The sequence below is a fragment of the Polypterus senegalus genome, chromosome 17 (assembly GCF_016835505.1).
Source record: "Polypterus senegalus isolate Bchr_013 chromosome 17, ASM1683550v1, whole genome shotgun sequence".
Taxonomy (NCBI): Eukaryota; Metazoa; Chordata; class Cladistia; order Polypteriformes; family Polypteridae; genus Polypterus; species Polypterus senegalus.
Genome location: NC_053170.1, coordinates 3,830,701 through 3,846,905, shown reverse-complemented (window position 1 = coordinate 3,846,905; position 16,205 = coordinate 3,830,701). Strand labels below are relative to the sequence as shown.

Sequence of the window (16,205 nt, the reverse complement as noted above, 5' to 3'; positions counted from 1 at the left end):
ATCTCACCTTATGAGAAGGATTTAGGAGTCATAGTGGACTCCAAGCTATCAACTTCCAAACAGTGTTCAGAAGCCATTAAGAAGGCTAACAGACTGTCAGGTTATATAGCGCCTTGATGTGTGGAGTTCAAGTCACAGGAGGTTCTGCTCAAGCTTTATAACACACTGGTGAGGCCTCATCTGGAGTACGGGGTGCAGTTTTGGTCTCCAGGCTACAAAAAGGACATAGCAGCACAAGAGAAGGTCCAGAGAAGAGCGACTAGGCTGATTCCAGGTCTACAGGGGTTGAATTATGAGGAAAGATTAAAAGAGCTGAGCCTTTACAGTTTAAGCAAAAGAAGATTAAGAGGAGACATGATTGAAGTGTTTAAAATTATGAAGGGAATTAGTACAGTGGATCGAGACTTGTATTTTAAAATGAGTTCATCAAGAACACGGGGACACAGTTGGAAACTGTTTAAGGGTAAATTTCACACAAACATTAGGAAGTTTTTCTTTACACAAAGAACGATAGACACTTGGAATAAGCTACCAAGTAGGGTGGTAGACAGTAAGACGTTAGGGACTTTCAAAACTCGACTTGATGTTTTCTTGGAGGAAACCAGTGGATAGGACTTGGCGGGCTTTGTTGGGCTGAATGGCCTGTTCTCGTCTAGAGTGTTCGAATTCTAATTCTAATGAAAGGCTGCAGCTACTTTATCATCAGACCCACTAATTAGAAAACAATGGGTTAATTAAACAATTAGAACACCCGGAAAAATAGAATGAACAGTCAGTCGGTCCTCGTCCAACCCGCTATATCCTAACTACGGGGTCAAGGGGGGTTTGCTGGAGCCTGTCACAGCCAACGCAGGGCACAAGGCAGGAAACCAACCACAGGCAGGGTGCCAGCCGACCGCATGGCACACCCACTAGGGTTAATTTAGGATCGCCAGTGCACCTAACCTGCATGTCTTTGGACTGTGGGAGGAAACCCACGCAGACACGGGGAGGACATGCAAACTCCACGCAGGGAGAACCTGAGAGGCGAACCCAGACGGGTCTCCTAACTGTGAGGCAGCAACGCTACCACCGTGCCACCAGAATGAACATCAAAATGAAAATATTGTTAAGAAAAAGCGTACATTATTCCCAAATAACTGTTTAGTGCATTTTAATATTTTTATTATTACTTTTCTAATTTCTATATTGTTCCCAAAACATAGAATCTGGGAATTAACAGTTCACTTAATAAGCCCAGAAGTCCAATTAAAAACCGAACCTAGTTGGAACAAATGCAACAGCCACAGGGGGGTCCCCAGGACCAACATTGCGACCCCCTGCTCTGGAGGAACCCTCAAATACCGTAATCCTGCAATGAATTATGAATTCTTCTCGTCTGTTGCTATCGTAATAATCAGAAAGATCAGCATCAGAGCGGTAAATAATGACTGAAATGTTATTGAATAGTTACCCATCCATTATCCAACCCGCTCTATCCTAACTACAGGGTCACGGGGGTCTGCTGGAGCCAATCCCGGCCAACACAGGGCACAAGGCAGGAAACAAACCCCGGGCAGGGCGCCAGCCCACTGCAGTTGAATCGTTACTTAGTTGAATAACTTGGTTCCTACTGATGCTCGGGTCCAAATTTATATTTATCTTTTTTCTTTTTTGATAAATAGGTGGCTGACATTTCTTGGAGTGAGTTTGATCCAGAAGATGATGACGATGAACTTCTAGCTGATATAACCCTAAACCTGACGTCTGAATCATGATGTGGCTCATTGGTTTCTCCCTTCGGAAAGCACGGCCTCGTTTCCTTCAGTACGGTGAAGTGCCAGCTTTTCATTTTTACGTTTGTCTAGCGACTCGCGATGTACGTGACTTGACAGAATCAAAGTATCCGAGTTCTCCGACTCACACGGAATATGCGAGAGACGTTATCTTAATACTTCTGACTCACGGCTGCAGGCACTTTCTGGAGTGTCTTTTTAATGAATATGGGGGCTGAAAGGTTAATTGCAGATGACTTGATGGGTGAAGTCGAATCTTGAAAATAGCTTTGTAAATAAACAGTTGTAGTATTTAAAACTGTTAAGGCCAGTATATTGTTCTCTTCTTTGTATATCTTAGAAAGTGAAAAATAAAATCCTCGCATTTACTCCATTAAAGTGTTTAAGACGTAACCCCACCTTCACCAACCTAACTAATTCTATTCAAACTCCCAGGGAGCTGGAGCCGATCCTAGCAGCAGTGGGCACCAGTCTGGCACCAGGGCCATTTTGAACTTGCTAATTAGCATAACACACACATGATCTTAAACACAGGGGGGCACCTGCTAACATACAGTGGATTCACAAAGTTTGGGTTGTAGACATTCAGTTGTGCTTGAAAGTTTGTGAACCCTTTAGAATTTTCTCTATTTCTGCATAAATATGACCTAAAACATCATCAGATCTTCATTCAAGTCCTAAAAGTAGATAAAGAGAAACCAGTTAAACAAATGAGACTCAAATGTTATACTTGGTCATTTATTTATTGAGGAAAATGATTGAATATTACATATCTGTGAGTGGCAAAAGTATGAGACCCTCACGGATGATCAGTTAGTTTGAAGGTGAAATTCGAGTCAATGTGATGCCAATCAGGTTTGAGTGGGCACCCTGTGTGATTTAAAGAACAGGATCTATCAAAGTCTGCTCTTCACAACACACGTTTGTGGAAGTGTATTATGGCATGAACAAAGGAGATTTCTGAGGACCTCACAAAAAGAATTGTTGATGCTCATCAGGCTGGAAAAGGTTACAAAACCATCTCTAAAGAGTTTGGACTCCACCAATCCACAGTCAGACAGATTGTGTAGAAATGGAGGAAATTCAAGACCATTGTGACCCTCCCCAGGAGTGGTCGACCAACAAAGATCACTCCAAGAGCAAGATGTGTGATAGTCGGCGAGGTCACAAAGGACCCCAGGGTCACTTCTAAGCAGCTGAAGGCCTCTCTCACATTGGCTAATGTTCATGAGTCCACCATCAGGAGAACACTGAACAACAATGGTGTGCATGGCAGGGTTACAGGGAGAAAACACATTGCTGCTTGTCTGCAGTTTGCTAAAGATCACGTGGACAAACCAGAAGGCTGTTGGAAGAATGTTTTGTGGACGGATGAGACCAAAATAGAACTTTCTGGTTTAAATGAAAAGCGTTATGTTTGGAGAAAGGAAAACACTGCAGTCCAGCATAAGAACCTCATCCCATCTGTGAAACATGGTGGTGGTATCATGGTTTGGGCCTGTTCTGCTGCATCTGGTCCAGGACGGCTTGCCTTCACTGATGGAACAATGAATTGTGAATTATATCAGAGAATTCTAAAGGAAAATGTCGGGACATCTGTCCATGAACTGAATCTCAAGAGACGGTGGGTCATGCAGCAGGACAACGACCCTAAGCACACAAGTCGTTCTACCAAAGAATGGTTACAGAAGAATAAAGTGAATGTTCTGGAATGGCCAAGTCAAAGTCTTGACCTTAATCCAATCAAATTAGAACACTCTAGACGAGAACGGGCCATTCAGCCCAACAAAGCTCGCCAGTCCTATCCACTTGTTTCCTCCAAGAAAACATCAAGTCGAGTTTTGAAAGTTCCTAACGTCTTACTGTCTACCACACTACTTGGTCGCTTATTCCAAGTGTCTATCATTGTGGAAGGACCTGAAGCGAGAAGTTCATGTGAGGAAACCCACCAACATCCCAGAATTGAAGCTGTTCTGTACGGAGGAATGGGATAAACTTCCTCCAAGCCGGTGTTGCAGGAATGAGCAGAAGTTACCGGAAACGTTTAGTGGGGGTGATTCACAGCAGATACTGAAAGCAAAGGGTCACATACTTTTGCCACTCACAAATATGTAATATTCAATCATTTTCCTTAATAAATAAATGACCAAGTATTATATTTTTGTCTCATTTGTTTAACTGGTTTCTCTTTATCTACTTTTAGGACTTGAGTGAACATCTGATGATGTTTTAGGTCATATTGATGCAGAAATATAGAAACTTCTAAAGGGCTCACAAACTTTCAAGCACAACTGTAAGCTGCCAAAATCTGCCATCTTAACCCATCAATCTACACTCAGTAACCCATTATCAAAAAGCAAAGCCTCTCATTCATTTAAATCATTGAGACCCTTCAGTAAATCATTACAGAAGGACTTGGATAGCATACAGGCTTGGGCAGATTTGTGGCAGATGAAATTTAATGTCAATAAATGTAAAGTATTACACATAGGAAGTAAAAATATTAGGTTTGAATACACAATGGGTGGTCGGAAAATCGAGAGTACACCTTATGAGAAGGATTTAGGAGTCATAGTGGACTCCAAGCTATCAACTTCCAAACAGTGTTCAGAAGCCATTAAGAAGGCTAACAGAATGTTAGGTTATATAGCGCCTTGATCTGTGGAGTACAAGTCCAAGGAGGTTATGCTCAACCTTTATAACTCACTGGTGAGGCCTCATCTTGAGTACTGTGTGCAGTTTTGGTCTCCAGGCTACAAAAAGGACATAGCAGCACAAGAGAAGGTCCAGAGAAGAGCGACTAGGCTGATTCCAGGTCTACAGGGGTTGAGTTATGAGGAAAGATTAAAAGAGCTGAGCCTTTACAGTTTAAGCAAAAGAAGATTAAGAGGTGACATGCTTGAAGTGTTTAAAATTATGAAGGGAATTAGTACAGTGGAGCGAGACTTGTATTTTAAAATGAGTTCATCAAGAACATGGGGACACAGTTGGAAACTTGTTAAGGGTAAATTTCACACAAACATTAGGAAGTTTTTCTTTACACAAAGAACGATAGACACTTGGAATAAGCGACCAAGTAGTGTGGTAGACAGGAAGACGTTAGGGACTTTCAAAACTCGACTTGATGTTTTCTTGGAGGAAACCAGTGGATAGGACTGGCGAGCTGTGTTGGGCTGAATGGCCTGTTCTCGTCTAGATTGTTCTAATTCTAATTCTAAGAAGCCCCTTTGGCAGTCTTTTACAGTAAGTCTCTACAAGCTTGGCACACCTGGACCTGGGCAGTTTATCCCATTCTTCCTGGCAGATCCTCCCCAGCTCTGCTAGGTTGGTTTTGACGCATCTGTAAACTGCCACCTTCAGGGCTCTCTCTCCACATTTGGTTCTTCGAGCTTAGAAAAGGTTAAACAGAAAATCTTTAGCAGATGACCTAGCAGAATACGGACAGCTCAAGAAGACCTGAATGGGGTCTGTTAGAATCAGAAGCCCACTGGCATTTCACAAATCTCTTCTCTTCTATTTATGGAGCCTGCTATCGATCTAAATAAATAAATAGTCTTTCTGGAACCTTCTTGTGGATGGCTGCTTTGGGAACCACAAATGGTTTGCCCATGGCATTGCTTTGACGAACCACTGTGGCACCAGAAAAGCAAAAAGAAGAAAAACCTCATTGGTGGTCCAAGTCTCCTGGTCCATGTTGGTTGGTGCCTTAGACCAGAGTCCTTGTGCTTTTTTCCATTGACAGAGCACACCTGGGCTAAGGCCCGTCAAACGCACCTTACGAGGAGTAAAATCTAAGCTGTGTGCCAACTTCAGTCGAGTATGTGACATGCTCTTCATTAGATTAATTTCATTAATCCCGGGGAGAAACTGAAATGCATACAGCAGCAGAAATATAAAAACCCAAAGCTAATTACAATGCAATTTGTTTTTGTAAAGCCCAAGGAGGGTTGCAATGAGCTTTAACAGGCCCTGCTTTTTGACGGCGGCCTTGACTCTCTAAGAAGACAAGAAGAGAAGAAACCCTTGTAGGGGAAAAAATAATGGAAGAAACCTCCGGAAAGGCAGTTCAGAGAGAGAGAGAGAGAGAGAGAGAGAGAGAGAGACCCCCTTTCCAGGTAGGTTGGGTGTGGTGGGTGTCATATAAAGGGGGTCAATATAATATAAAACAACTAGTACAGATAATCGATCAGCCAGTCCCTGTGTAACCTGCTTAGTCCTGCACAGGTTCATGGGGGGCTCTGCTGTAGCCTTTCCCAGCGAGCATAAGGCACAATACAGTGTGATAGATAGATAGATAGATAGATACTTTATTAATCCCAAGGGGAAATTCACATAATCCAGCAGCAGTATACTGATACAAAGAAACAATATTAAATTAAATAGTAATAAAAATGAAAAAAATTAAAATAAAATTAATGTTCGCATTTACTCCCCCGGGTGGAATTGAAGAGTCGCATAGTGTGGTGGAGGAACGATCTCGTCAGTCTGTCAGTGGAGCAGGACGGTGACAAAAGTCTGTCACTGAAGCTACTCCTCTGTCTGGAGATGATCCTGTTCAGTGGATGCAGTGGATTTTTCATGATTGACAGGAGTTTGCTTAGTGCCCGTCGCTCTGCCACAGATGTTAAACTGTCCAACTTTAATCCTACAATGGAGCCTGCCTTCTTAACAAGTTTGTCCAGGCGTGAGGCGTCTTTCATCTTTATGCTGCCACCCCAGCACACCACCGCGTAGAAGAGGGCACTCGCCACAACCGTCTGGTAGAACATCTGCAGCATCTTACTGCAGATGTTGAAGGATGCCAACCTTCTCAGAAAGTATAGTCTGCTCTGACCTTTCTTACATAGAGCATCAGTATTGGCAGTCCAGTCCAGTTTGTCATCCAGCTGCACTGCCAGGTATTTAAAGGTCTGCACCCTCTGCACAGTCACCTCTGATGATCACAGGGTCCATGAGGGGCCTGGGCCTCATAAAATCCACCACCAGCTCCTTGGTCTTGCTGGTGTTAAGGTGTAAGTGGTTTGAGTCACACCATTTAACAAAGTCTTTGATTTGGTATAGCCGGTCCGCGGCTTCCAATAAGAAAAGGCCAGGTTTTAAATCCCTATAGCCGTGCCGTTCTCCGTGGGCGCGATTGCACGACCGCGGGGAGTTAATGATGTGTTGGAGAGAGTCGCACCTGCACGTGTGGATGTGGTCATTCTCGATTACTTCATTGGCTTCCTGCGGTGAGTGATTAGGGCGCTGCGCCCACAGAGGCACACGGGGGTGGGTCTGGGGTGTGTGTATATATATATATATATATATATATATATATATATATATATATATATATATATATATATATATATATATATATATATATATATATATATATATATATATATGCGGGTCAAATCAAGGGGAAGGTGTGCGCGTGCGCGCTAAGGAGCGTTAAGCTGTTGCACCCTGGGGGCTAGTTCGGGTGAGTGGGATGAGCAAGGTAGGTGTCCTCCCAAGGGATCCGAGGAGCGACTACGGGTGCGCAAAGGATGAAGGGAGATGTGCCGACCTCGGACAGTTTGGCAGTGACGTCCGCAAGGAGGCCAAGATGGAGGTTGGCTGTATGAGATCTCCGCCGGCTGCGGAAGTAATGGGTGAACCGGCTAGAAAGAAGGGTGTGCCGAGATCGGGATGATAGAGACTACATTTTAACCTCGTATTTTAAAGGATTTCTTTGATTTTTATCCACACTGGACACTTGTTTTATGGATTATTTATTGAAACCTGATGCGCTGCACTTTGGACACTGATTATTGTTTTAATAAAAGCACTTATGCACTTTTTTTGGATATATCCCCTGGCTTCATGTGAGATTTGTCCTCATTTGGCAGCTCATCTCGGTGACATTACGTGTTGGGTTCAGGGCCCCCATAAGGACGTTGGGAGCCTGAAGAAAACCTGCAGCGTCACATACAGCAATACATCCTGGACAGGACACCAGTCCATCACGGACATCATCAATAAATAAAAATAAACTTAATAATACATGGCTTGGAATAATCAAATTGCTTCATAGTACTGCGCAGAAAAGACCCCCGGTGACCCCCAGAGGTGCTTCTTGGCCCATCCGTGATGGAATGAGCCTCCAATACAGCACCTGGTTTACCAGTTTGCTAACATCCTCTTTTCTACAACCGCTCCCAGTATGCCCAGGGGTCGCCCGGTGATGGCACGGGCTTTCCTGATAAGTTTGTACAGCCATCGTGTTTCTTCTGTGCTCAGGCTGCTTCTCCAGCGTAGACCACCACATTGGCCAGTATGCCCTGGTTGAACATTTCCAGCAGCTTACTGCACACATCACAAGATCTGAGTCTCCTTATGAAGTCCAGGCTGCTCCGACCCTCCTTGTACTGTCAGACCAGGCCAGGATGCTCTGTACCAGTTCCACGTCCTCAGTTCCCCCCTGGATGGCGGCTGCTCCGAGGGGACTCCTCTACAAGCCTCAAGCCCACCACCTGCTGCTGTTGAGTTGCAAGTTGTTATCCCTGCACCTCAAGACGGAGTTCTTTATGACTTTCCTGCCTCCGGACTCGTGTCCATCATTAAGGCAGCCCGTGCTGGGCGAGTCATCCGAGCGCGTTAACCGTTGACAGAACAAACGCTTGCCGACTTTTGCGGGCCTTGCGTTTTTGTTCTTTTTCTTGTAGGGTGGGATATACAATGGGTCGACCCCTTCTCGAATTTCTCTCTAGATATCTGAAGCTTTTAAAAGATTCACTTCTTGTGATGCAACTATGTCTGAAGTGTTCATATTTTATTTGAATAAAAGAGGAAACGAGAATGCTTATTTGCTTGTATAAGTTATTTATTTGTTTCACAGTGTAAAATACAGTATAAAAGACATGGGCATGTTCTTATATAAAATATAATCATTCAAAAAATACAAAACACTGAGCTGACGACAACATGTAAGTAAATGCGTTTACAAAAATAATCTGAATAACTAAGAGTCAAAAATACTGCGCTGTGGCCGCCTTCGCAGATCGACACGTCGACATTTCAACACGAGACGACGCGGCGACCCGGCGACCCAACCTTAGGGTCGGAAAGTTGAGACAACTCCGGCAACGAGAGGACGGGGCGCAGATCTCAAATACGCCGATACAAATGGGGCTCTACAGTAAAAGGAGCGACACCCATACGGGTGACGTTAGGCGTTCGTGCGGCACTCGCACCTTCAGTATACCGCACACTGAAATGGCTGAGCACCGTCCGGCACGGCTTGAGTGCAAGTGTAAGTTTCACAAATGAATAAATTACAAATAAAAATCAGTAGTAAACCGTTACTAATAAATACATACAATAAATATTCATATAAAAATATACCTTTTCAAGATAGTTAAAATAAAAATATCACTAGGAGTTACAATTGACGCATCACGTTCGTGTTGAGCGTCCTTATCAACAAATATTGACGATTGAAATGTCCGTCAGGAGATATTCGGGGTTATTGCCGTCCAATCCATTACAGTACTGGATATCCAGACACAACGTATAGAATAAATGCGCTTTATAAAACACAGGAGGCGCTGTCCGCGAATGGCCGTCACTTAGCCAGGATGTGTAACTGAATCAGGTGGCTCCTCACGTCTGCCCGGATCACCTCCCACGCACAGAAGCTGTAGTTCTGCAAATAAAAGCACATTTCAGAGAGTTGATTAGACAGAAAGAGAAAAGGCACTATATAATAGATAGACCTGAAAGGCACGATAGATAGATAGATAGATAGATATGCTTTATTTGTCTTCAAACGGAAATTGAATCTTTACGGAAGTTCAAGATAAAAATATGTATATATATGTATATGTAAATATGAAATAAATATCAATAACAACTCCTCCCCTGACACACTTCCGGCTTGACTAAAAGAGCCGCTGCCGTCGATCCCAGGCTTGTTCAGGACATTAAGCTGTGCTCAGATCTGACCGCTGGTACTGCAGGTTTACATCTAAAGGCATTGACATTTGAATAGAGCAGGTCCAGCAATGCAACATGCTAATTGAAGCTTTTGGCTTAGATAAATTAGAATGGATTCAACTGGTCAGGATCACTCATCAGATCCACTCTAGATCCCCTGGAGATCGTAGTAAAAGAGTGAACGAAGACAAGGCTGAGTGTCATTATGAACAACGCTGCACATCCTCTCTCTGACACCAACACTGAGTACTTGCAGACAACAAATTATTCAACACAAGTGAATCAATAAATGCGACTGGGGGACCTTTTGCACCAACAGCAATACGCCCGTATAGCGCCTCACTGGGACTATTAAGTCAGATATTCTTCATTTTTCTTACTTTTGTACCTATTTCATCTTTCTGGTGTGTTTTATACCATCTATCTATCTATCTATCTATCTATCTATCTATCTATCTATCTATCTATCTATCTATGGTGCTTTCCGTGTCTAACTATCAATCTATTTAGGATATAGTGCCTTTCCTATCTTACTATCTCTTATTTACTGCCTTTCATATCCTATTATATAGTGCATTCGTCATTCATATATTTATCATATAATGCCTTTTACATCTATTATAGGGTGCCTTTCATGTCTATCTATTATATAGTGCCTTTCCAATATTTTTAGTGCCTTTCATAATTATCTATCAAATAGTGTCTTTTATATGTCATAACTACACACTTTTCATCACAGGGTGTCCAGAAGCCCATGGCTGTCCCAGAGCGTCATGTGTGAATCGGACTCTAGCCCCGGACTGGCGGCAGGGCGCTGTAGGGTAACTCGTTAGTTTGGTGTCCCGTCCAGAGTTTGCTTCTGTCCAGTGCTTCCCGCATAGGCTCGACCCCCGTTACTTTAATGGATTGATCAGGGTTGTCAATATAAATATCCGTTTAAATGCACAGTATGAAGTTACCTTTTCTTTCAGAATCTCCTGAAGCACCTCGAAATGTGTCACCAGTCTTCTGTCACTGATATTAGCAGCATCAGCAGGAAGCTAACAGAAACGGAACAATGAACAGCAGTCAGGCCAGTTGTGGAGTGAGTTACGAGTCCCAAATCGCGGTCCCCCATCGCCGTCGAGTACTTACACACTTCTTGAACTCCTGAACTTTGGTGAAAATGTTGTTGCGAAACGTCAGCTTGCAGGTTTCATTCCACGACGATGGCATCCCCTCGTTCGTAAAAATCTTTTCAATCTGAAGCAGAACTTCGTAAATGAAAGCATTGCCGCTGGTCTGTAGAAATAAAATATCATTAAACATGTCAGCCTGAAGATTTCTTCCAGTTTTATGTTGTGTTGATTCTTTAAAACGTTCTGATGTTTAATAATTAAAAACATATTCGTGATTTTCCAATCACTTTCCTAAAAGATTCCCATAAAAATGTATCAGTTATTTGAAATCGCTTACAGTGGCGGGGAGCCAAAGCCTACCCTGCACCTTTGGGCGCACATTAAGGACCACCATAAAGCCCATTACAGGGATGGACACTCCATATTAAGATAATCGAATAAACCTGACAGCTGGTAGGTGGGCTCCACAAGGACCACCCAAACACTACAGGTAAGTCTACAAGGAAGGCGCCCGGACCAGAGAAGCGAAGCGGTCCAAACTCCAGTAGTGCTGTTCAAGCATATGGCGACTTGATTCTGAACTCAAGCTCAAGTTATTTTAGTGCAATGAAGTAAAAATTCTAAACGACTAATAAACGTGACTTTGAGCTCCTCTTTTTTCACAGGTGACATTTCACGCAGCGCCGCTTTAGACGTCTGCGCATGTGCACACAGCGGCAGAGCCCTCAATTCCAGTCATCGTGTGGAGTATGGATGTTTCACCAATGCCTTTCTGACTTTTCACCCCATATTCCCTTCTCATATCAAAGACCTGCCTACGGACTGGTCACTTTGTATTGTCCATACGAGCGATTGGACCACGAGACAAAGTGTAAAAACTGACCATCTTAAACACCTAAGAAGCCACTAAAGGTTAAGGCATGAGAGGCTTTAGCAGAATAAGAAGAAATAAATGAATGGATTACAGTCTGTAAAATTACAAAAGTTAAAGGAACACGAGGCCAGCCTAAACACTAACTTATTGAATAATCGATAGAGAGAAAATAAATGGACATTCTGATAAAATAAACTGTCCATCATTAAGAAGGTCATCCTACCTTCGAAGATCTGTAGCATTCCACTGGAAAATTAATTTTCATTTTCTCCCAAACGCACTGCTTAGGGAAGTCGCCTCCCTGGTCGAAGAAGAAGGAAGACAAAGATAAGAAAACAGCGCAGAGCCCAAACGCCGAGAGGCGGCCACGTGAAGGTGAACTCACCAGAGTCTTAAGCAGCTCCACGTTTTCCTTGTTGAAGTTCCTCTGAAAGTTGCACTTGAGAGGCAAAGCGGCAAAGCCCGAGCAGAGGCAGGAAAGGATGAGCAGCGCAAAGATGGTGAGATGAGCCATGACGAGGGCGACACGACGACTTGTCCTTTAAGTGTCCGGCACGGGTAAGAGAAGCGCAGTCAGTGGGACGTTTTTAGACACTTGATGTCTGAGAGGATCGTTTGAAGACGAGTGTGCATTGTGAAGGAATCCTTAAATTTATACGATAGACTGCAAAAATACCCGAAGACAAAAAGGAAGACGCGACGTATTGTGTTTCGCTTTCCTCTTTCTTTTCTTTAGCGCCGTATATTTTGTTCTGCAGGCAATTTCAAAACATGAACGAAAAACGGACATTGATGGATAGACAGATGTAAAAATTGATAGATTGATATAAGGCACTAGATAGATAGATAGATAGAAGGCACAATATATAAAAACTTATGATAGATTGATAGGAATGGCATATAACAGCTAGAGAAATAGACAGGAAAGGCACTGCAAAGTGCAGTAAGTGCAGCCTCGCAGTAAGGAGACCTGGGTTTGCTTCTAGGGTCCTCCCTGCTTGGAATTTGCATGTTCTCCCCGTGTATTCCGGGTGCTCCGATTTCCCCATACAGTCCAAAAACATGCAGGTTAGGAGCATTGGCGATCCTAAATTATCCCTGATGTGTGGGTGTGCTTGTGCCCTGAGGTGGGCTGGCGCCCTGCGCGGGAATTTGTTCCTGCCTTGTGCCCTGTGTTGGCTGGGATTGGCTCCAGCAGACCCCCGTGACCCTGTGTTAGGATATAGCGGGTTGGAAAATGGTTGACTAACTGACTGACTATTGGAGATACATAGATAGGCGGTAAAGGTACTGTAAGATAGATAGATAGATAAATAGATAGATAGAAGCAATGAGAATGACTTTAAGAAATATAGGAAATTAACTGTATAATAGATAATATACTGTATATTAAAGACATTACATAAAAGATGGATAGATACATAGACAGATAAGAAAAGCACTATATAAGAAAGAAATAGATACAGTAACTGATAGGACACTATGATAGAAAGATAGTTATTATCTTTATTTCTTCAAATTGTTTGATGCCAATCTATTGCCAATGCAAATGGTATTCTGAGAAAGATGTGGGCTTTTGACTCTTTTGGAAAATGCATGTTTACAACATATGAAAGGCACCATAAAATAGATAGATAGATAGGAAAGGAACTGTATAATAAATATTATATATTAAAGACATTACATAAAACATGGATAGATACATAGACAAAAAGGAAAGGCAGTATATAAGAAAGAAATAGATAACTGATATATAGGACACTATGATTGATAGATAGATAGATGAAAGGCACTATACAACACATAGATAGATATATGGTGCCTTCTATCTATCTATATAATAGATAGATAGATAGATAGAGTGAAAGGCACTATATCATAGATAGATAGATAGATAGATTAAATGCAGACAAGCCAGAGGGTTTCCTGCATGGTCACTTAAACAGACCACTGGTTGCATCACAGCGCTGTGTCATCTTCATGTACGTTTTGGGTGTCCTGTTATTTAACAGCATGCCACGCCATCTCAGCAATACCCGTTTCTTCTTCAGCAGGCTCGCACGTGGTATTTAACACTAAATTATTGAAGCACTTCTCTGTTTGTCAAAGCAGACGCTAATCAACAGATACGCAAACTATCAGGTCACGGCTCTCCACTAACATAAGTGTTATAAAGGGGTCTTTGCTCCTGCCATCACTGGTCACATGGCTTGGTTTTTGATGAAAGTCGACCTAGGAATTGAACTTTGTACTTAACTATTGATGCACATGTGACCACATATCACGTGATATCTCTAAGCCAGGGGTTCTCAACCTTTTTTTTCCCCCCAAACTGTTAATTAGGCACAACTGAAGATGTTTTTGGGGAGATTACCAAGTGGTTTGTGTCGGTGTGCCCATTTGAATTTTATTTGTATATGCCAAATACGTTTTTTTTTTTTAAGAGAGATTGTCATACATGTCTGGGATGCCCTCCGGAGTGACCATCTTGACTAACTGTGGTTTTGCTCAGAAGACAAGGTGATCAGGTGACAACCTGCATTGTTTGAGTGCTTCAACCCCAAGCACTACACCTTCCAGCTTGTGGGTTGACCAGTGGTAGTCCACTCTCTGCCCTTCTGCTTTTGGTTTCCAGGTCATCCTCTCCCTCTTAAATGAGAGCCAATAGGAGGTTCTCTGAGCTGCCTCTCTCAGCCTATGGATTGTTGTTGGTCTGCCCTGGCCATAAGGCTGGATAAAGACCCCCACATGGCCCTTGGTGACAAAGAGTTGATTATTCTTTCATTTCCGTATCAGACTAGATCACTTCATCACCAACTTGATTTTTTCAACTCATGGATGCTAATTTGCTTCATCAAGCATGGACAGGAATTCTTAGTGAGAGGGCACCTTGGTGTCACAGTAATTCCCAGAATGCCCTGGTGGCAGCTCCACTCTTGTTCCTCACCTCTTACCGCCATACTGGTAAGCAGTTTCCACTGCCAGCAGGAACAGCCAGGTTTGCCACCCTTTTTCCTTGCAGGTGTTTACCAGCTGTTGGTGTTAGCTGGTCTTCCATTCTGCTGCCCCCTCACAGCCTTCTTCAAACAGTATGGTCATCTCCAGTATGACGATTGTCTTCCCTTCTGTTGAGCAGCTAACCACGTCTGGCCTTAGGGTCCTGGAAAGCTCATCTCACATTTGTTGGCTGACTGGTGGGCTAGGCTAATTTTCAGCTGTGGACTTTCCGTTTTCCTTGACAAAGGTGGTGATGCAGAATGAGTTTGCTTTGGCATGGTGTTACTTCCACCTTTTCTGATCCAATCAACAGTATTGTGGTTTGAGGTGGGAAAAAACTTAGAAAGCAAAATTTCTGAGAGGGATGCCACCTTTCACTGTGTGTTGGTATATAATGTAAGAGATCAGAGAGACCACGATAAAGAGTTGGGGCACCACCCTGGGGACCCCATGTAACCGAAGTTTGTGAAACAAAGAAAAAGTGTGCAGTAATTGCGGAGACGTTTTCTCAGACGCAATTTCTCATTTGAACAGATTTAAGATGGCAGACATTCCGGCGTTAGGTCTTTCGGGAACAGGAGGGTCCAGGTGGACGGACACCAGAAGTGACATCATTGGTGTTACAGCTGTCAATCATCTTTTCTGCAGCGGGAGGAAGAGCAAAGGCATTAAACACACTGCGACATCCCCTGGAGTGGCAGGGAATTGCAATCACCAGAGCCTTTAAGCTGTCCCTTATGTGCACGGGTGTGACAATAAATATCTTCAGCAGGGGGGCTTCAATGACATGTACCTAATTCCTTCACTATCAACACCTTCCCACCCTAAACATGCACTCTTTCTGGTGGGTCACTTTGTTTCCATCAGGTATTAGGCTTTTTTTTTTTTTTGGACAACTATGAGATTTTTCATAAGCTAAACATTTTTAAATGACCTGGCAGTCCTGTCATCTGGGGTTATTCATGCCAGAGATGCCCACTTTTATCAGTCAGGGCCTCCTAGTTATGAGTCTGCTAAACACTATCTCTCATTTGTATCCTCTTGAAAGGAAATGGACATTCTTTTATTTTGTAACTCATTGTTAGGAGGAGGGTGATGATGAAATAGGTGGTCTGGCCACCATCTGCAGACGTCACTCTGTTAGGGCCCGATTTGTCACCATCCAGCATCACCAGCACCCTGGCACACTAGAAGGCATTATAAAGGTCTTCTATTTGACTCCTTACAATGTTATCGCAGCAGTCTGATCGGGTACTTGAAATATCCCACCACTGGAGCAGCTCCAGATTGGGGGAGCACATCAGGACCATAGTGTGAAATGTCCCAGGATGCCAATGATGTCTCAGTCTGTATGGAAACAGCTAATCTTTTCAATTCAACACATTTTAAAGATAGAAAGGAAAACAGAAAGGCTTGTTGGTTTCACTTGTGGCTTACACGTCAGGAAAAAGTCTTTAGAAAAAGAGTTAATGCAAGTTGTGA

At 43.1% G+C, this 16,205-nt stretch overlaps 2 protein-coding genes across 4 annotated transcripts in view; one reads left to right on the top strand and one right to left on the bottom strand.

The window, feature by feature from the left end:
* The window catches only part of rdm1 (RAD52 motif containing 1), a 36,930-nt gene extending 25,054 nt beyond the window's left edge, over positions 1-11,876 (top strand). The window contains exons 7-8 of one of the 3 annotated variants that reach the window (XM_039740190.1): positions 1,665-1,806; positions 11,518-11,876. In XM_039740190.1, the coding sequence (XP_039596124.1) occupies positions 1,665-1,757 (93 nt within the window). In that variant the 3' untranslated portion in view covers positions 1,758-1,806; positions 11,518-11,876. Of the gene's footprint in view, positions 1-1,664; positions 2,143-7,648; positions 8,605-11,517 lie in introns of those variants that run through there. The other 2 variants (XM_039740191.1, XM_039740189.1) reach the window with 2 other exon arrangements.
* Positions 9,364-12,240, bottom strand: LOC120518006 (interferon alpha-4-like). Its single transcript, XM_039740553.1, has 5 exons — positions 12,112-12,240; positions 11,950-12,027; positions 10,869-11,015; positions 10,694-10,774; positions 9,364-9,444 (listed from the first exon to the last, which is right to left on the bottom strand). Exons 1-5 carry the CDS (start codon positions 12,238-12,240, stop codon positions 9,364-9,366), a joined length of 516 nt encoding a protein of 171 aa, XP_039596487.1.
* Between the last annotated feature and the right edge of the window lie 3,965 nt (positions 12,241-16,205).

Coding starts and splice junctions, on each gene's coding strand:
- LOC120518006 (XM_039740553.1), bottom strand. CDS start 12,240: ATGGCTCATCTCACCATCTTTGCGCTGCTCATCCTTTCCTGCCTCTGC. Junction 11,016..11,949: donor AATGCTACAGATCTTCGAAG/GTAGGATGACCT, acceptor TTATTTCTACAG/ACCAGCGGCAATGCTTTCAT. Junction 9,445..10,693: donor AGGAGATTCTGAAAGAAAAG/GTAACTTCATAC, acceptor TTTTATTTGCAG/AACTACAGCTTCTGTGCGTG.